The sequence below is a fragment of the Strongylocentrotus purpuratus genome, unplaced genomic scaffold (assembly GCF_000002235.5).
Source record: "Strongylocentrotus purpuratus isolate Spur 01 unplaced genomic scaffold, Spur_5.0 spur5_scaffold_2, whole genome shotgun sequence".
NCBI lineage: Eukaryota > Metazoa > Echinodermata > Echinoidea > Camarodonta > Strongylocentrotidae > Strongylocentrotus > Strongylocentrotus purpuratus.
This window is the reverse complement of record NW_022145605.1, coordinates 5,574,981-5,597,228: the sequence shown is the minus strand read 5'-3', so window position 1 is coordinate 5,597,228 and position 22,248 is coordinate 5,574,981. Positions and strand designations below refer to the sequence as shown.

At 36.0% G+C, this 22,248-nt stretch overlaps 2 protein-coding genes across 2 annotated transcripts; one reads left to right on the top strand and one right to left on the bottom strand.

Annotated features, from left to right (window-relative positions):
* The first annotated feature begins 214 nt into the window (after window positions 1-214).
* LOC579282 (corrinoid adenosyltransferase) lies at window positions 215-10,993 on the top strand. The gene is made up of 9 exons (XM_779405.5): window positions 215-562; window positions 1,865-1,929; window positions 2,476-2,569; window positions 3,798-3,858; window positions 4,620-4,692; window positions 5,234-5,331; window positions 7,260-7,324; window positions 9,895-9,954; window positions 10,773-10,993. The coding sequence occupies exons 1-9, from the start codon at window positions 321-323 to the stop codon at window positions 10,870-10,872; spliced, it is 858 nt and encodes a 285-aa protein (XP_784498.4). The 5' UTR covers window positions 215-320; the 3' UTR covers window positions 10,873-10,993.
* A 2,480-nt stretch (window positions 10,994-13,473) lies between these two features.
* Window positions 13,474-15,996, bottom strand: LOC105436923 (leucine-rich repeat-containing protein 15-like). Its single transcript, XM_030992536.1, has 2 exons — window positions 15,513-15,996; window positions 13,474-14,780 (listed from the first exon to the last, which is right to left on the bottom strand). Exons 1-2 carry the CDS (start codon window positions 15,994-15,996, stop codon window positions 13,474-13,476), a joined length of 1,791 nt encoding a protein of 596 aa, XP_030848396.1.
* Between the last annotated feature and the right edge of the window lie 6,252 nt (window positions 15,997-22,248).

Sequence of the window (22,248 nt, the reverse complement as noted above, 5' to 3'; positions counted from 1 at the left end):
GCAGTTTAAAATTAGATCAAGGTTCTACTGAAGAAAATAAAATGACAAATGGACAAAAAGTAAACTAAAGCCGTATATGAAAAATAAAAATACAAAATGAAAACATAATGAAGTTTAATTATTTATTTAATTATCAAAATATTTACTTTTTACCCTAACTATCTGTAATGTGAATCGAATTGGCAAGTACCGGGAGAAAAAAAGGATCTGATTTTGTAAGAGCACTGTAGGGTCTACCAGTCCCATGCTTAAACTAATGTGTGTGTGAGAATTTGTCAATTTTGTTTTTACAATTAAACATAAATCCAAGGACCAGAAGTATGACTAGCTTGCTAAGAACTTTGAAGTCATTTCCTACCACATCAATGAGTGTACAATGTCGAAGTATTTGCCAGCTCCCGAGGAAAGATACGATATGTTTGGTTAGCAGCCTGTTTTATCGGAGTGACGTGAGTTGTTTCCGCCTGAACTGCGGGCGTGATAATAGTCTGAGGCAGGCTAAAACTCGACGGGTAGTGCCGCTGTTGATGCAAAAATCTTTTTGTTCAGAGTCTGGCAAAAGGTGGGCCTGCTTTTTTCCTCCTCCTCCTCTCTCATTCTATCATATTATTTTATTCCTGTTCTAATTTGTTCTCCTTCTTCATATTCTTGTTTTCCATTCGGTTCTGTTGAGTTTCAACTTTCATCGATCAAGTCTCAAGACGACTCGAGTCGAGATTATTTTAACTTCAAAGTTCAAGTTCAGTTCCTAACTCTTCCATCCTCAATCGCAACTGTTCATCTTATTTTTCTCTTGTTACTTTTATTGCATTTTCCTTGTTTTCATTATTGGCATTGATCATCATTATGGTTATTTTTCATTGTCATTAGACCTATTATCATATTCAATTGTTATTATTATAGACCCTCTGCCCTAGACCGAAAAATTCTGTCTCTTTTGTTGTTGTTAGCCTCTGATTTGGGAAGGGTCGGCTCCTCTCTTTAGAGCCGACCCTAACCCAAATTAGAGGCTAATGAACGAAAGAGACAGAAATTTCTGGTCTACCTCTGCCATGCCCCTACCCTTATCTTCTTATCACCAGTGGCAGTGAATTTAATACCCTTTTTCCTGATTAGGCTGATTTTCCTTTTTTTGTGTGGATATGCGTGTTACGTGCCTAGTTATGAAAAAAACTACCACTTTTACTCATTTTTCTATAAGATTAAGACCTACCCCCAGCCTTCTCTAATAATACCCCAACCCCTGGTTATCGGTTCATTTAGTAAACTCTTTTTCCTTCACTTTTTTGATCCTCACTTTATGTGCATCCTCTTGACTGTTTGTTGTACAGGTATTCTGTCATGCATTATCATTATTATCATTATTGTTGTAACTATTCTGCATTTTCTCTTGTCCTTAAAATCACTTCTTTTTTTTTGCCATATCTCCCTTTTCTCCACCCCCTATCTCTCATAATCTATCTTGTTCCCCTGGTTGGTCTTCTCACCAATCATCTTTCTTAAGTTCTCATTTGCTCTTCTGTTCATCTTGTAAGCTTAGTTTTTTTTGCAGTGTACTTAATTTCCACTTTTTCTTCTTGAGCTCTTATTTGTACAGCTAGGTCATTTATCATATTTGATTCCCTTCACCATCTCTATCTTCTCTTCTTTAGCCTTCTCCTCCTCACCCTTTCTTCTTTGGTACATTATACATGTATGATGTTTTACCTAGTATATTCATCCTGCCATATTTTATTGACTTATGGGATGGGTCCTGAAATGTTGCTTTTCACATTCACTAAAATTACTAAAGTTAAATTTCCCATTTTTCCTCTTTCACCAGTAAGAGACTTATTTTTCTCTAATACAATTTGGTGTCTTTCAGTGAATCATCCGATAAAAGGCCAGACAGAAAACTTCCTAAGATTTATACAAGAACTGGTGACAAAGGTAAGTGTATAATTAAATGATGAGACAAACACATTATACTATTATCTGTTATTACCTGATAATTGTTATTATAAATTCATGGCATGTGGTTTCTACCTTTTTAGGCTTTTAACTTTACCCAAGATTATCAAATAATGCTATAATTTAGTCTCAGTAGCCAAGTTTCCAGTTGCTGTTTGAAAGAGCATTCTTATGATAATGCACTATGCAGATCATTATAATTTTTTAATTTTTTTAAAAACAGATTTTTCATATGGAATGTTGTCAAACTTGTCACTTTGCTCTGAATCTGAAGATAACTTTGTTGTTTTGTATTTAAAAAAGAGTTTACTGTTCAAATTGAACAGTTCATATTATTTATTCATTCATAAAAAGTAACATTTAGAATTCAATGTGGCACTTTGCTAGTGATAAGATCAATATATTGAAATACCAGATCACCACCACGTACAAGAAATCTTTGAATGTATACTGTAAAAATTATTAGTACTAAATTTGAATGAGTTACAATCTTTCATTGTAAATTTAATTCTGGCTTATGTTAAGGTACATCGGTTACTATAGCTGGGGACCGGAGACCGAAGAACGATATAGTCTTTGAGGCTCTCGGAGCTACAGATGAACTCTCCTCACACATAGGGTAAGGACAAACATACAGATACATCCACTTTGATTAGAATTATAGTAAATAGGGTGACATGTATGTGGAGAGGGTTCCATTTTCACCTGAGACTTAAATACAGGCAGTGTATTTGATGGTTTATATTTGGTTTATAATCATTTTTTTAGCAATAGTCTATCCGATGACTAGAACTACATGTACATGGACTCTCTTTCTATCTCTCTCTTTCTTTCTCTCTTTGTATTTCTGTCTATCTATCTTTATCTCTTTCTCCCACTTTTTCTCTAGAGCTCTCTCTCTCTCTCTCTCTCTCTCTCTCTCTTGACCTCACACACATTTTCTTTCCTGTCAGCTCTTGCATCCCCTTTGGCAGCAGCAACATTTAATTCCTTGTTATTTGTTATTCTTTTATAAGCTATATTTACATACATGTATAATGAGTTTTAGGTCAGTTGTTTGTTTATGGACTTTGATTATCTCTTTCTTTCTCTCTCTCTCTTTCTGTCTCTCTATCTCTCTCTCTCTCTCTCTCTCTCTCTCTTTCTCACACACACACTCTCAATCTCTGTCTGTCTCTGTCTGTCTATATCTTTATCATTGTATTCAATCTCAAATTAAATGATGTAATGCTTCAGTAAATGCACTTTGTAATTTATTCTCTTCCCTTTTTTTTGTATTGGGGTTCAGGTTTTCTCTGCTTTTCTTTTCTTTTCTTTTTTTCTCAACAATACAGTGTATACTTTTTAAGGGGTTGACATTCATAAGGCCAATTGCACTTTTTGTTAACCCCACATTCCCATAAAAAGAATTTCAATCATTTATCTACATATCATGTATATCATTTTTGTATCTTTGATGTTTTTTATGGAGAATGAAATAAATGAAATTAAATTAAATCTCTCTCTCTCTCTCTCTTTATCTCTCTCTTTCTTTCTCTCTTTGTATTTCTGTCTATCTATCTTTATCTCTTTCTCCCACTTTTTTTCTCTCTCTCTCTCTCTCTCTCTCTCTCTCTCTCTCTCTCAACCGCTCACACACATTATCTTTCCTGTCAGCTCTTGCATCCCCTTTGGCAGCAGCAACAACATTTAATTCCTTGTTATTTGTTATTCTTTTATAAGCTATATTTATATATAATAAGTCTTAGGTCAGTTGTTTGCCTAGCATACTGTGTCTTTCTCATAATCACCCTTTTTCTCTGTTATTCTTCTGTATTATCTATAACATTTCTTTTCTTTTCTATCAGGCTTGCCAGAGAGTTTGTCCAGGAGTCAAATTTATCATCAACAAATCTACAGCTAGAGGAGGTAATTACAATGCACAATCTCATGCACAAGAATGACAAGATAACCCTAATTTGAAGTATCTCAGTAGCATTGCTAGGCCGTTCAGTAGGGTCTAAATTCATGTGACTCAAAAGTTAAGCTACAAAATTACAGCATTAGTATCAATCTTTGTTCCCAAAATATTTTCTTAACTTTTCTCCGTCCTCTCCTCATTGCCCCCCTCCCTCCCCCTCCCCCCCCCCCCCCCCACCCCCTCTCCAGGGGTCGTGACTGAAATCATTTTGTTGAATTGATGATGGTGCGCATGTGTATATACAGAGCACCATGGGCCTACTTGGGAAACTGTTCAACTCTTGTATGATTTGTTTGTAGTCTGGCGCCATCACATGGTACTCATGTGTCACTTTTAGAATAGTAAAAGTGAAAACATGTTGTTCATCATCCAAACATTTAGAGCTACATAAATTTGTTCCCCTTCTCCTTCTAGCTTTTAACTCTGTTCAAATATATACCAGTAACCTTTTTTATGTATTTTTTTTAGATACCTTCTTTTTTGTCAAGCTATATACATTTGTTGATGTTTCTATAACTTTTTGGTTGAGGTATATACCTTTTTTGTTGAGATATACTTTGTGGTGAGATATGTTGCTTTTGTTCAATCATCTACTTTTTGTTAGGATAAATTTTTACTTAAATATTGACATTTTTACTTGTTTTGTTTACCGTAGATATATACTGTTTGTTGAGATCTGTATTTTATCTCTCTTGATATATCATTTCAGATTCAGTGCATTCTCCAGGATGCAGGTTCCAACATCGCCACACCAAAGAGTTTAGCTTCAAAGAATCAGCTAGGTAAGTGCTTTTATTACCAAGCTAGCAGCCATAATTTACCAAAAAAGAATAGACACGATTATGTGCACATTATTTCAGTATGTGGATGAATAGACATTTGGCTTGTTCATTGATTTTACAGTGTATTATTATGATTTTTTTTCAAATGACATTGAATACTAATATTCAGTATGATTGTCTATCCAAAAATGAAATACATTTTTTCTTTAAACCATAGTTTATTCTAAATTTTCCTTTTGCAAATATTATATTGATGCATGGAGACATTTTAAATATTCAATGAATATTTAAACAGTGTTTGACTGTGTGTAAACCTTTGTATACCTTCTACAATGATCCTCTCCCATTTCCCCGCAATTGGTACCTCTTAACATCAATTAATTACAGTTATGAGTAGATTGGGAGAAGGGATAGCTGTAGGAGAGATGGAGGGCAGAGAACATTTTCCAAATCTTTGTTCCTTTTTTACTTGTGCAGATGTTGATACATGTAGACATTTCCATTGAAGCTTTTCTCCTCTGTTTTGATCTGTTCATTTCAGATATGACTGGATTCAATGGTGCCACTGTTGAGATGTTAGAGACCTGGATAGATGAAATGACAACCAAGCTGCCTCCTCTAAGAAACTTTATACTGCCGGTGAGAAAATGGGGAAGAAAACAAAATCATATTTCCTTATGTTCTTTAAAAACAAGTTATATCATTTTCCAAATACAATGCCATTTGGGATTATATTACATTACTGATTGATTGATATTGTTATCCAATGTATGCTCATACATGTAGCAAATTCTTTTTAAATAGTCACTGGTCCTAGACTCACAATTATATCTATTTAAATACGCATGCATGCCACCAAATTATTTATGACCACCAAGATGGATTAATGAACAAGTAGTAACATCAAATACATCAAGTAGGAGAGAGAATTATGACATTGCCTCTCAACAATCATATGATTTAGGTCTTCTTTTCATCCTTTCATTCTGAAACTCCATCCTCCTCTTCCACCTCCCCCCCCCCCCCCCCCCCCCCCCTCCCCTTCTTCATTAAGTTCATAGCCTGGTTCATACATGATGTTATTCACACACTTACCATAATGGTCTCGCTCTCATGCCACGTTCAATTCAGACACTGAATTTTATGAATGGAATCGCATAAGACGAAATATTTTACATCAAAGAGAAGGCAAGTGGAGCTGGTGGGAAAAAAAGTATCTGCTTGCAGCAAGGTCTTCCAATGGCTCGTGCACACAGTGAGGCTGGAAACCAGGGAAATTACAATGGTGGCTAGCTTTTACCTTTAAAAAGATACAGAAATGTGAAGCATATTAAGGATGTGACATTCTTTAAGACCTCGCAGTCCTGAACAGCTTAACATGTCTTATGTTAAGTCTTAAAGCCCCTCTAAAGTGTTGGGAGCCCCAAACTTGCCAAAAATATGATGGCAAAATTTCTCTTAAATTGTATCATAATGTGAAAGAGGATGTCACTTAAGACCCACTTGTGCAAAGATTTCCCCCCAAATGTGTTTGGAGACAAATATTGATAAAAAAATACATAATTTGGGTTTTTTCTTGTACGCATAAAACCTAAATTTAGTATTCTCCCAACAATATTTGACTTCAAACACATTTGTTTTGAAGATCCTTGCAGAAATGTGTCTTCAATGACATCCTCTTTCACATTTTGATACAATTTAAGTGAAATTCTGCATTAAGGGTTATAAGATTCAGAAACGTGTATAGCAGGCTTTAGATATGTCATTATATATATTGCCACTACAATCAGTTCACAACCGTCATGTGTGAACATGGCGATAGAGTGTGGCCGTTATCATAAGTGGACCGTCACGGTACTTGTGCAAGAATGTACTCACCAGGATGAGTTATGTCAACACTGATGTGGCCTGGTCTTCATCATCATAAACATTTATGTATTAGATGTGAAACCTTTGACTTAAGAGCATGATGAATGCGAACTGATAAAAAAAAAACATTAGCTCCATAACTCTTTACTTGTGAGTCACGCCCTTCACTGGCATGTATGAGATAAGTCTTTTCTTAAGCTTACATTTGTAAGCGTGATGAATTGATATTGCTGGAAACTATGGCAACATAAGAAATCATTCAAAATCTTGATTCAGAACAATTGCAGAATGCCCTGCCAAGCAGGTAATCATAACCCTATTTTCAATCTAGATCTTAACCCTGACCCTCATCCTCAAATTATTTATCCTAATCCCACCCTAACCCTTACCCTAATAGTGATTAATTTAATTGATAAATGAATGAATTATGATAAATTTAATTATAAGTGATTATTTTTCTCTGCCTCTCAAATTTGTTATTGATTGAAAGTGACATTTGCTCTGGAAAAAAAAAAATTTAATCGACCTGCTGCAATGCAGCATCAAAAAGCTGCAATAAACAAATCATGTTATGTAAAGTCTAGGGTAACAAAGTAAGGAATTAATTCAATGTAGGACATACACTTCTAAGCAATAGTTGCCGAAGAACATATCATGGAACATGTCTTTTTTTTCTCCCTTTCTGTTATGAAACACAGTCAGGAGGGAAGTCTAGCAGCGCCATACATGTTGCAAGATCAGTATGTCGAAGGGCGGAGAGAAGGTGAGTATTAATACTGAGATAAATCATCTCATAGTAGCATTTCTGTTGATGTATAGAACAACTCTTATGATGTGTTGGAATATAGTCAGTTTTTTCTAATGCAGAACATTATTCAGGATATTCTGCTGTTCTGGTTTTTGTCATATTCTATAACAAAAGAAAAAAAACCTCCACTGCCGGTATATTTTTTCCCATTGATTGTGTGTTCTTCAAATTTTTTTTTTCTTCATTGTTTTTAATATTCTTCGTCCTACTGCTTTGATAAACCTTTTGATCATCCTTCTCTTCTCTCTCTTCTCTTTGCATTTCTAAATGTTATTTTCCTTTCTAATCATAACAAATATTTCTACTGCAGCTCATAGCATCATCCGAGTCTAGAAGGCATTAGTGGCCAAACTTTTGTCTATCCTTACAAGTCATAGGAGGCAGTTTGTAGATGTATAAATCATTTCACATTCATAAGTTCTTTTAAATATGTTTCAAAATGGAGTAGGTCATTTTATTGTTAACTCTTATTCCATATATCATAATTTTTATGATGGCATCTGCCAGGGCTTTATGTGCTCTATCACCATAATCTTAAAAACTATGTGACATTATTGGAGCTAGTTGTCGATAGGTGAACGGCCTAACTTGAGAAAGCAATGACCATTTTAATTACCCATCATGCCACTGTTGCCACCCAACAAGGGGTCAAAGGTCAGATGTGAAAGGTTATCAGCAGGCATTGTGGACAGACTTAGCAGCCATTATTGGGCCAGTGACAGCCATCAAAATGTCATCATATGGAGCGAATAAATATCAAATTTATCATTTGAGCATCCAATGTCTATAATTCTTTAGAGTATGAGTGTAAAAGGTTGAAGTAAGTTGAGACCAAGCTATTTATGTCAAATGAGTTATTGTTCATGATGTAAAGGATATAAGGTGGTGTGTTTCTTTAACAAGAAGAAGAATGTGTGTCACTGAGCAGCCATTTGTTCATTGACATCACATAAGCTCCAGCGGCAGTGGCTTCTTTACGGTCAATTACCAGTACTTACCAACTACCTAACTTCAACCCTTGACCCAATAAACCCTTTTTTGCTTTTGATCAATTGTTATAAACATGTAGGCATACATGAACATTTTTTTTGAGGATTTATTTTTTCTTTGTTTCAGCATAAATACTGAATCCATCTCTGTTTCATATTTTTTTCGATGAGTTATATTGTATATTCTCATCCTACGTATATCATTCTTATCATTACCATTGAAATTTGAACTTGATGTAATTTGAGATATAATCCTTCAGTAGCTCTATCTATCCTGTAAATCCATCATGATTTATGGGCCCCCTCTAAGCAAGAAAAAATATTTCAGACTTAGAGTTCAGTGACCTTTAGTCATATCACATTGACTCCAAGCAACCGTTGAATGTAACAAATAAAAATATTTCATGAAAAAGAACATCAAGAAAAAAAATTAAAGAAAATGTACTTCCAATTTGTATACAAGTGACTTTGAGGGGGAAAAGGCCTTCAGTGAACTGGTTATAGGAATTAAGAAGGAAAAAACTTCTTGAAAAAGATCATCAAGAAATTTAACATCTGGAAAATTGAATATTTAAAAACTAATTTCTAGAGACCTACTTATGGAAAGCTATCTTCAAGAGAATGAGAGCTAGAAAACTAGACTTTAAATAACACAAATAGGGAAAGGGTTTCTTTTCATTCTTGATGTGTACTTAAAATATATCGGATTTGGTTCGCGTTTGCATTTGCGGTAAGGGGGCACATACCCCCTCATCCCCCCCCCCCCTCCCCTAACCTACAACTGATATAGATTAAGCACTGGAAATTATGAAGTTAGTATACTAAGACTACAAAGAGAAAATGTATGAAGACAGACTATAAAACTTGGATCCACAAACTTCATGTGTTGACAGTGGGAGCTATTTTAAGAACTCTCCATCTCTGCGCATGTTTGGTATCTGTCGTCGTAAAGCATTAAGCAACCCTTGTAAAGTAATTGTGAATGAGGAGATCATCTAGAAATAGCCAGTGATTTATTTTCTTGTAATCCATATGAGATATTTTGAGATGTGCCAGAAACATATCCAATAAATTATTATACTTGTATCAATGATGGACGGGTTTAGGGGGACACAAGGGGCCTATGTCACCCTTTTTTAAACATACCCTAATACATACCTTATACAAAAGGACAATCCCCCCATAATGTTTTTGCACTCCCTTTTCAAAGTTCGACCTAAAAGGGACATGATTTTAAAAGTAATTTGGATGTAAAACAACAAAGAATTGCATCTACAAGCCTGGAATAACATGAATAAGGAACTACAACATGATCCTAAAATGCTCTATATTGTATGATTTCTATCAAAGTTCTTTTACTTCATTATTTCTGTCAAATTTACCATGGTTTCGATTTTTAATTCTTTACATTGCTCATTGTTAATAAATAATAATTCATTATAATTATGTGCAATGAACTTTGACCAAAACTTACCCCAAATGAGGATGACTTGATAATTTGCTTCTTTCGTTCTTTTCTTCTTCTTCCTTTCAAAGCATTGCACCTCTTGCTACAAGTGATGAAATAGATCCTGCAGTGGCCAGATTCATCAACAGGTATGTGATTATACATTATTTTTGTGATAAGTATGTGACTTTCAAATAGTAATTGGCACTGTCTGATAAAGAGTTGGGAATGAGATCTACTGTACATTGTATTGATTTACATTGATTTATCAGAAGAAAAAAAAATCAAATTTTTCTATAATTTGACATGAAAATTGAGTACACATTTGGTAAATGGAGCCAAGAAATGACCAATGCTCATACAATAATTAAAGGCTTACCCTGTTTGATGATCATCAGTGAACCATAGATCAGCAAACTTGTGTTGTAAATCACCAAAAGTATTTTAAAGTAGAATATGAAACTCAAATATTTACACATTATTTATTTTAGGAAGTGTAGTGAAATGTAGAGGCACAAAATTTGCATTTGGAATGCAAAATGTATACCGGTAATAGTTATTGATGTTTGTTAATCAGAAGTGCTCTTTAAATATGCATGTATCCGAAAGATTAGCTAGCGTTATCTGTGTGATAAAATTATGATTTTCAACAATTATGTAGTTTACATTCTAGATGCATCTATTCGTGCTGCTACATTTGGCTTCTATAGTTACCTTGGGTGTGTTTACACAACCCGGTTAAGACCTGTTACAATTACTCAATGTTTATTTGAACACTTTTTACAGTATGTACACTTCAGCCATATAAAACCAAATATAATTTTGTGAATTTTATGGCAAGTCTTCCTCTTTCTCTCTCTCTGCCTCTGCCTCTTTCTCTCTCTTTCTCTCTCTCTACCTCCCTCTCTCTCTCTCTCTCTCTCTCTCTCTCTCTATATATATATATATCTTGTTCTATCAACCATAGGTTAAGTGACTACTTGTTCACAGCAGCTAGGTATGTGGCCCAGGAAGAAGGAAAGAAGGAGACAGTTTACAGAAGAGTCAAGCCAAAGGACAAGAAATGAAACAGAAAATCTTCTTACCAGGAAATAAAGACTGTTCATTTGTGCTGCTTATGTTCTACCTCCTTCTCTCTCTCATAACTTTGTGAATTTGATGACAAGTCTTTCTCTTTCCCACTCTCTCCCTCTCCCTTTCTCTCTCTCTCTCTCTCTCTCTCTCTCTCTCTCTTTCTTTCTCTCTCTTCTCTCTCCCCTCTCTCTCTCTCTCTCTCTCTCTCTCTCTCTCTCCGTTCTCTCTATGTACTTTCCTTCCATCTAGCTTAGTCCACCAATTTGGCAACTATTGTAATAAAGTCTTTAGTGATGCGCACAAAAAATACACAATTTTGCTGAATTAAGACAGTTCAATAGCTGTGCAATATGTGTTTATTATATTCTTCTTTACAAAAAAAAGTGATATTGCATGCAGGATCCATGATTTTGCACTAAAGGGGGTACCTGCTACACTTTGTACAAGTAAGTGCATGCTTGGGGAGCAGCCAAAATAGAAGGAACACATCCAAACATTTACATTTGTATACTATGGGGGCTGGCTGAAAAATACAGTGTGATATTTTTGCACCTCCCTTTGTGCCTAGCTTCCTTCATTCTTTAAACCACAATTTTAAACCAATGACATGCCATCTAATCTATTAATTGATGTATTCTACAATCGTTTCACAGTATTTTTGAAGAAATATAAAAGCAATGATCAACGTGTCATAAATAACTGTATATTTATATTTCATTTGATTGGTACCATTCACTAATATCTAAGTTTCAGTGTTGTAAACAACTGTATATTTATATTGTATTTAATTGGAACCATTCACTAATATTTTACATTCAGTGTCATAAACAACTGTTTATTTATATTTCATTAAATGAAAATCATTCACTAATATCTAAGTATCAGTTTCAAGTGCACATTGAAATGTATAAAATCATTATATCAATAAAACCTTGGAATGTACATTATTTTATAAAGTCCTATTTCTGTTTGGTTATTTGATAACTCAACTAAAACGAATCTATGATACAAGAATGTTATGGATATCAAATGGAATAGGATTTTAAAAAGGATAAAACAGTAAGTTGGAACATTAGAGTGAAACAGAGAAAGATATGAGTTATGAGTAAAAGAAGACAGGAGAGAGTTGAAAAGGCATATGGAAGAAATTACCCGAGTATATATATATATACATGTACATGTGCATATGTCTGTACATATGTGTATATACATTTGAATCTTAACTGTAAGAGAAGGTTGAGTTCTGGGAAGGTTCAAAATAGTTTGTGACCTTTCATGTAAGAGTGGAAGAGTATCATAGAAAATGTCCTCTGAAAATGATGGCTCTTCAAATGCCATCCTATTAAAAATATGACAAGTAACGGCTAAATGTTATGGACCACAACATTCATGCCACATGTTTGTTTACTCCCATATACTATATATAAAGAACACGCGACTCTTAGCAAAACTGAGCCAATTTCTATAATTTTGATGATTCCGAAACTTTACAGCATACATCAATGTGCTACGTAATCAACATTTTACAATAAACCAGTTCACGGTTAGCACATGTCTCAAATGACCCCGAATATCCACAGATCTTCAAAGCATGAAGAGGTCCCACTTTGTATATTTTGAAATATTCACCGTTACAGCGATGGAGGTGCTATATAAATAGCATTTGTTTCCCCTTTTCAAAGAATACACTCACCTGTGCTTTGATTATGCATAAATGAATAATAATTACATAACTTCTCAGGAGCATAAATGAATAATAATTACATAACTTCTCAGGAGCATAAATGAATAACAATTATATAACTTCTCAGGAGCATAAATGAATAATAATTACATAACTTCTCAGGAGCATAAATGAATAATAATTAAATAACTACTCAGGAGCACGTGTTCAGTATTTTGTCTCTGTGTATTTCACAATTTGGTCTACAATGACCTTTATCTGCTCATGCTCAGACTGCAACTATAAACTGGCTCATTGCTTCCACACAGTTTCTTTCACATTGTAATAATACTGCATCACCAAAACTCAACTTTATCTCTAAATGCCTGAAAAAAATACCTAGCTGTATCGCTACATCACTTTGATTAGCCAGGGGGCTACCAAATTTACCAAAAAAACTTTTCTAAAACTGTCCATCACGCAGTGGGAAAAAGATGTTTTCAAATTCACATTTGCTGATAAGGGTACAAAGTCATTGCCCAAATTTTGAAATGTTCTATCCAGAGTATAAAAAAATGTCTGAATATCTAAATTGTAATTTACAGAGAGTGACAAAGAAAAATGGATAACGGTGAACTTTAACCCCATCTCCTCTATCAATGCCCCTAATACAGTGATTTACTACAAGTTAGTTTTACAAATACACTGTACAAATCTTTTGTATACAATTGCACAAATGTTGGAGTTTTACGGTAGCAAAAACTCAAATAATCAATAGCCTTGTCCTAATGGCATGAGTTCACCGACATATTTCGTAATATGAACATGATTTCTAAATGAAAGTGCCCTTAAGTTGATATCTCTTAAGTCCTTGTGGTTTTGTTACATGAGCCTTTACCAAGATTTCTCGGCATAAGTTATAATTATGTGACTAAACTGGAATGATATTGTTTATAGCCCTATTTGCTCTCATGCTTTTCTCAAACTGAGCCCAAAATAATTCCTGTCCATCTTCATTCTCTGTCCACAACATGTAAGGTTTGTTCCTACTCATGAACAACCTTACAAGGTACGGTAGGTGATCATCATCGATGTCCTCCAGGAAGATCAAGATGACCTTGTCCAGTCCTGTATCGTTGAGATGCTCCAGGGACATACGGAGCTTGGTCATGCACCAGGGGTCATCTATAGACTGGTTGCTTATCAACAAGACAGTCTTGAAGCTGTTGTCGATGGCATCGAAGATGGCGTTGACATAGTACATCCCAAGGTGTAGGTCTTTGTCACCATAGATGATGTTCTGCAGATGTGGCAACCTCTCCTCCAGGCCAGGTTTTAGAACCTGGTCGACCCATTCCTCTTCCGCTTCATGGAACATGAGGTTTAGATGAAACTCATAGTTATCTTCGTCGAACTCTTCTGCCATTTCTTGGTAACCAATTATGGCTAGTTTGAGAAGGAAGAGTTTGTGATTGAGCCACCAGCGTTTGCTATATGCAAGTATGCTGACAAATCCAACCATGACGCCAAAGAAAGATAACGCAACTATAAGTAAGATATTGACACTGTCGACACTGTTGACAAAACAGAAGTCAGCTGGATCAAACATTAGGATACGCAAGTTCACAACTTCTTTGATGGATGTTCTGGAGCATATCGTTTGATTTGGATGTTTCAAGTTGATGTTACTTTCATGGAGCCAAGTTATGAACCAGCTTAATTCACAGGTGCAGGAGAAAGGGTTAGCTGAAACATCAATTGTTAATGTGTGATTGATACTGGTAGGGAAGAATGTATCGTTCTGCACTTTAGTCAATCGATTACCTGATAGAAAGAGGCTACGGAGATTTGGAGTCTTCAAGAAGGTGTCCGGGTCTATAAATTCTAATTTGCTGTTCTCAAAGTAAAGTGATCCAAGATTATCCAGCCCAGAGAAAACTTGTGCAGAAGTATTAAGGATGTTATTCTCATTAAGATACAAAGACGTCAAAGAGACCAAGCCCTTGAAAAGCTCAGGTTTTAGGATTACAATAGACGCTTGAGACAGATCCAGTACTTTGAGCTTAGTAAGAGACCTGAAAACTCCGGGTGACATATTGCTCAATAGGTTACCTGAGAGATTCAGTCGTTCCAGAGACACAAGGCCGTCAAAGAACGATGATTGAGTTTGATTGTCGAATAGGTCAGGAGCTTTTAATTCAGTATGGCTCATTTGTAGTCGTTTCAGAGATCTGGTCTCTGTGAATTGACGAATGGAGGTAAAAGTTGTCCTTGTAAATGATAAATCTAACTTGATGAGATTCGTCATATTACTGAATACTCCGTTTAAACGTTGGCCTACCTCATTTTTGAGGTAAAGCTTTTGGAGAGATGGCACATTGCTGAAAGTGACTGGGGAGAACGATCCTATTTTATTATTAGATAAGATCAATATATGCAGGTTCCCTAAAACTCCTCTGAACAGATCTTGGTTTATACGCGTAATCTGGTTATTGGAAATGTCAATGACTGCCAGTGAGGGGTTGTCCCAGTACTGAACATGATGTGGGTTTTTCATGACATTATTGGATATATTAAGCTTGCGGAGTGAAAGGCCTTGGTAAGACATGGTGTTTAATACAGCGATATTATTATACGAAATGAATAATTCTTGCAATTGTAGGTTGCAAGAAAACATGCCAGGATGTAGCGACACGATAAGGTTGTGAGATATATCTAAATGTGTTAAGGAATCAAGGCCACAGAAAGAGTCGACTACAAGGGATGTAATCTTGTTTTCTGACATCTTAAGTGTCCCGGTTTGATTGAAACCCAAGAAGGCATACGACGGAATGGAAGCAATGGCATTCTGGATCATATTCACCGTATGTATTTTAGGGAAAGTTGAGTTGACGAGAGTAGAATTATCAAGCGGAATGATGTACTTAGCTCCACAACTGTGTAATGCCAACAAACCAACGTTCATATTACTTAGAAAAGAGCTCAAGTATAATGTCTGTAATCTGTTGGACTTCATTTCAAGATACTCCACTTCTTTAATGTAAGAGAACAGCCTTTGTGGTAAAATTTGCAGCTTATTTCTCGACAAGTTCAGTTTGTATAGAGAAGCATTTCGAAGGGGTTTGAAGTTTAATGCCCAAATAGAAGAAATCTGATTCCCACTTATATCAATGCACGATATGTTATTCATATACGTGAACGCTTTGAAATCTGCTATCTGGATGGAATTGCTAGCAAGAGAAATCTTTTCTAGCCGATGGAGCGTAGTCAGTGTCTCAGTTGGGACTGAGGATAGATTGTTGCCGGAAAGCACAAGAATTGACAAGAACTGGTTGGATGCAAACATGTTGCGTGGTAGGTGTGTGAGCTTGTTATTTGTAATGACCAATTTTTGCAGCTGGGTAAGCGGCGAGAATGTTCCAACATCAAGATCAGAAATCAGATTTCGATTCATATTTAAAGTAGTCAGTCTTTGAATTCTAGTAAATGAATCATTTTGGAGGGCTTTGATTATGTTGATAGATACATCCAGTGTGGTAGTGTTCGGTGGCAAATCTCTGGGAATGGAAGTTAATGATAGATCCTTGCAGTAAGCATTGACCCCATTCTTTAGGCGGCATCCACTGGGGAGCATCTCTCCAGGAGATGCAATTGAATGTTCCGTGTTGGCTGCGACCAGAATACACCCTGTCCACAGGATAATGAGGAAACACATGTTGCATGGAGTGATAGACCCGTTACTCCAAAACTGCATGGTGCTCTCAATCAAAATACAAGTTCTTCTCCTTCAAAACATCTGGAAAAACGCTCTTCAGACTTGGAGATAGGCCCGGTTAAGAAATAACAAAGCTCCAAATGTCCTCATGGGAGATTCGGGTAGAGAGAGAGAGCCGTATCGTGAAATACGTGTCATGCGGATACGAGCGACATTAGGAAATAGTGTAGAAACTCAAATACAAAAGTGGTTGCATAAACTGAAACGCATGGTGTTTTTTTAAATAATTAATCACCTGTCTTTTGAGCTATTAACACTAATCAAGTGTATGTATTATTCAAATTGTGACAGGTTAACTGGTTCAATTTGAATCGCATGATTCAGTGTAGATTCATTTGCTTTCCATTATCAATACCAAAACTACGCTTTGGATATTCATCATAAATTATTTAGAACGGTAATGAAACTCGTTTAACTTTAAGCCATGTTTTATTCATACGTTTGTCTGATTTATTGATCCATTTGGGGGGGGGGTCTTGATTATATGAGTGATCGGCCGTCGGTACCCCTACCGTTCTGCTGCTGCAAATGCTAAACTTTGTCTTTACAAATAAGACAACTTGACCATGTCATCGGAACATGAATGCTCTCTTAAACAGCTTAATCAAGTGACAGAATGGGATCGGTGAAATACTGTGGAGAACTAAAAGGACGAAAGTGGTTGCAAAAACCGAAACGCATGTTTTTTTATCTTTATTAATCACCTGTCTCGTGAGCTTTATAATCAAGTGTATGTATTATTCAAATTTGTGACAGGTTAATTGGTTCAAACCGGTTATCAGAAAGAATTAATTTGAATCGTAAGATTCAGTTTAGATTCATTTGCTTTCCATCATCAATACCAAAACTACGCTGTGGATATTCATCATACTTAGAACAGTAAAGGAAACTCGTTTAAGCCATGTTTTTAGTCATAAGCTTGTCTTATTTTTTTGTCTTGATTTAATGAGTTATTTTAGTTGGATAAATAGGAACATAAACGTACGTCCTAACTGTACTCTCGGTGCTCTGATTAATGGAGAAACTTAAACACAGATACATTTTATATGGCTTTATTGAATTATCATTCAGTTTCATAATGTTTCTCAAATATATGCAGATATGTGTTTCAGTTGCATAAACCAAACTCATTCATTTTCTACCCTTCAGCAGCATATAGTTAACGGGGTGGGGAGGTACGTTCATCCTTATTTGTATGGCGAAAAGAGAAAAGAAAGAAAAATACATACATACATACACACACGCGCGCACACGCTCACACCCACACGCGAACCCATAACAAAACATATACAGTAACCTCATATTTTATCAATGTTCATTTCTAATATCTCCCAACACTTTTTTTTAAATAGCTAACACACACCTAAGCGCATCCACACACAACGCACACTCACACACACACCCACACACACCCACACTTCTCCCTCGGCCGTCAGTACCCCTACCGTTCTGCTGCTGCAAAAGCTAAACTTTACCTTTACAAATAAGACAAACAGACCACATCATCGGAACATAGATGTTCTCTTAAACAGCTTAATCAGGTGACAGAAAGGTACCGGTGTGTCCACAAAAGTTTATTTGCTAAAATGCTAACGCAAAATGAGTCATTGAAAATTGTACATGAGTAACAGTAATGATACCCCTATTTCACCCTATTAGGTATCACCCCCTCTCCTCTCTCTCTCTCTCTCTCTCTCTCTCTCCCTCTCTCTCACACACCATATTTCTCTTGCTCTCTCTCTCTCTCTCTCACACCATATTTCTCTTGCTCTCTCTCTCTCTCTCTCTCTCATCCTCTCCCCTCTCTCGCACACACACACACTCTCTCTCTCTCTCTCTCTCTCTCTCTCTCTCTCTCTCTCTCTCTCCTCCTCCTCCCCTCCCTATTCTCAGGTCACAATCTGTTAAGCTGTGTCCACACGGATGATGTCCATGGTGCATTGGATCATACTCATAGCGTTGTTATTTGCCATTTACACATGTAAGAAACGAGTGATGTACTTCTACGTGATCAAAAATCTCACTTTCACCCACATTTAGACATAATTCCACTTACTGTTCACATGAAAATTAACCATTTACCCGCGGAATGCATACATAGTGGCCAAATCGTTTTCGTTGTGTTCTTTTTCCCCCCAATCATAATGTATATCGATAAGTATCAACTAAGTATTTGAGTATTGCAGAAGCCAATCGCTACGTGACTTCATCACTATAGACTCGTGTATTGTGTCATTTTCCCTTCATATTCAACTATATCATATCGTTATGAAAAACCCTATTGCGTTGATGAGTCAATTTCATCATTGTGTTATAGATCCAGGACATGCATATATCATATGGGATACGCCTTACACAAACTTAAGGCATATTCACTTTAAATGCCCTTGTTCCACATTGAGGAAAGAAGGTGTGCTGTAATCAAATTATTGTAGCTTGTCAAGATCAAGTTAGATCTACATATCCTACACGTATATGCATGGGATTAAACCAGGAAGCAATAGTTGGCATAATTTATTCAAATTCTTTAATATATGTTCCATCAAAAATTAATCTTGAAACAGACCATCATACAGAGTAAAAATAGAACTCTATCCCCGGCACAACCGCTGCATCATAGATCACTTAATCAAGTTCATCCCCCCCCCCCCCCCCTCTTCACTTCAACCATCACCATCATCAAGCCGGGAAGAAATATGTGCCCTACTTTCTGGTCTGCAATTTTGGGAGGCATTCGTATATTTACAGTTCTAAATAAAGAGCCACAGTTATGTCTGAAACGTCAGCCTTCTATACCAACATCATTCAGTCTCCTGCCTGCCCGCCTCGACCGGGAGAAGCCTTATCGTAAGAAGATCAAAATAAAGTCGCGTGCCTTTCAAAAAAATGATTTATGAAGGACTCGAGAGACCAGAATCCCTTTGTTTGGATATTTCTTTAACGAGATACGAAAATTATTAGACAGTTCTTATGCCTAGTTCAAGTGCTGCTCGTAAAGTTAATGTACAACAAAAATGCGGAGATATGGAAACTTATTATTTTGTCAGACTTTTAGTGATAAGACTGTAATTGCGGGAAGCAGATAAGATCCAATGCAATAGTATTGATATCATATAGATTATATAATGAGGGTGAGACCGTGTATTAAGAATGGTTCTTATACAACATATGAATGGAGATAAAAAGCACACTTTGGTGTTTTATCGTCCTAATGTACTGCGCATTTTCCCGACTGATAGAAGTTGAATGGAAACTCTAAATTTTACACTTTCCTCAATCTTGTCCATGACTAATAATAACAAATGTAAAGTTAGCTTGGAGAAATATAACCGCTATTTTTTTGTAAAGACGTGTGCAAAGTCGAACTGAGTAAAATTTTTCGTTAAAATTTATCATTGTGAGTTATGTGAAGACAACATTAACGTATATACTGCCTATTATGCTTTCCTTTTTTATTTCAAATTTCTATCTAATAAAGGCCTCTAACTATTCATTAGTGTTACATCTCTAGCTGTTTCGTGCCCTCCCCCCAATCATCTCCCCCCTCTCTCTCTCTCTCTCTCTCTCTCTCTCTCTCTCTCTTTCTCTCTCTCTCTCTTTCCCCCCTTTCTCTCTCTCTCTCTCTCTCTCTACCTCTACCTCTTTCATTCTCTATCTCTATTCCTTCTCTCACACTCTCTTCATCTCCTCTCTACTTATCCTTTTCTCCTTTTGTCCCCTCTTCACTTGGAAGAAGACAACAAATTATATATTCTATATTCTATTCTGAATTCTATATTCTATCTCTCTGTTTCAATTTTCTATTCTTACCCACCTCCAGTATCTCTTCAAGAAAACAATGGAATGTGTTGTGCTTAGAGTGTCGGGATGAGAGAGCGCCATACCGATAGGCCTACGTTACGGTTGCTATGGTTTACAGGATCGGGAATGGTCTAATGACAATTTAAAACCCATTTCACCGGACCACGACACGAGAAAACGAGAAAGTTTGAGGATGGAATTAAGAAGAAGTTGAGAAGGACCGCACAGAAGCTAAATATTGTCACAAATTTTCTTGGCCATCTATTATCACCCAATGTCCAGCGTAAGCAAGACGTGACTCCGAGTGTAAACAGCAATCGAGAAAGGTTTAAAGGTACGATATTCTAATTTTGCATTTTTTGCAAACATCATGAAATTTTGTACAAGACATCATCTATTCCTGAACAATTTGATAATTTTGCCATCACATGCATGTCTCGTAAAGGGACAAAGGCATTAATTTTGATGGAGAGTGCATGGGGCGCCAAATGTTACACTATTGATTTTCTTTAAAAAAAAGATTATTCCTGCTGTAACCGAGCCACTTATTTCTAACTAATGTCGTTTGACGAAATCAATTCAAGGTTGTTGTCGATGGCTAATTCTGATCTATGTATTTCTGGTAAGACCTAATGTAGTAACAATTTTATTACAGAATTATTGATGGTGCCCCCATTCTCCCATAGAGTCAAATAAAATTTAACAACTTGCTGATCATTCAATTAGAGGTCGATAAGTATAGCGGAACATCAGTGTACACTTCGTTAAATTTGACTGAATTCTTACGGTATTTTCTTGTACACCAATGAAGTCAATATAGGTTACATATTGAAGTGTATATGTTTAGGGCTGCAAAAGATATATTCTTCCTTAAAAGCATCAATGCAACTCTTTTATCACCACTGTAAAAGAGTTACAAATTTCAAAATGCGATGAAAGTAATCCCGAGATAGAAATAGTTCCCCTCGGGCGGTCGTTATCAAAAATGATATCGTATTTTGACACTGCAATATAGAGGTTTATAGTCTGATATTTCAGCCTGAAAATATGGAGGAAAAGTCGAAGAAATTTGTGTACCACATGGAGTAACTTTAAGAACATATTTCTGCAAAAAGATTTAATATATGTTGAGGTTTTTAATTTTTTTCCCTCCATAAAAGGACTTTAATTTTCTCATATTTTACATCTGATGTATTCGTCGGATGACGTGTGCCCTTCATCATGCTCATAATATAGTTACAACCTTTTCATTTTGTTTTCTTCTTCACCTCTTTTTCTTCGATCATAGTGACAAGAGTCATGAATATACTGGATGACATAACACATTGAAAAATGAAGATATTGATTACTAGGATCGAATTTCAACTCAGACATGAGTACATATAGAAAATAATAAGTCCCAATGTCTCTGCACAAGACTAAATCGGAGGGGAACTTCCCGATTCGTGAGGGTCAAGTGTTGGTAACTCAATGGGCAGTCCATCTCTAGATGGGGTCAAGTTCCCTTTGTCCATTACGAGGCTGATCACCGTGGTGTTTATCGGCATTCTAACCAGGTGTAGAACATCCCCGGTCAAAATGAGGACCGACGGACAAACCATGATTGTTTAGAGCATGATCATAAACGTCATCTTGTGAAGATCAAGACATTTTTCACAAAGCTAACATACTTTTTCAAATATTTATAATGGGCCTTCTCCCTCATCATCCACTTCTTCTTCTCCCCCGTTTTCCTATCTCTTCTTATCTTCTAGTTTCTTCTACTTGTTCTTTTCTTTTTCTTCTTCTTACGACTTCTTCTTTCTCTTCTTATACTTCTCTTTTTTTCTTCTTCTTCTTGTTCCACATCATTTTTGTATTAGCTTCTTTGCTCTCTCTAGATTTTTCTTTTTCATCGCTTGATTTTTTGTTGTCGTCTCTTCCTACTCATTACTTTCCTTTTTGTCCTCTCCTTCTTTTTCTTCTTCTTCACCTCTTCCTTATTCTTGTTTTTCTTATGGTTACCTGCATATTCCTTCTCTCCCTTCTCCTCCTCATCCTTATGGACTTGTATAAGATGTCTTCCTGTTATCCTTATCCTCCCTCACATTCGACGTGCCCTATTTTCAACAAAACAGGTATGTACACGGT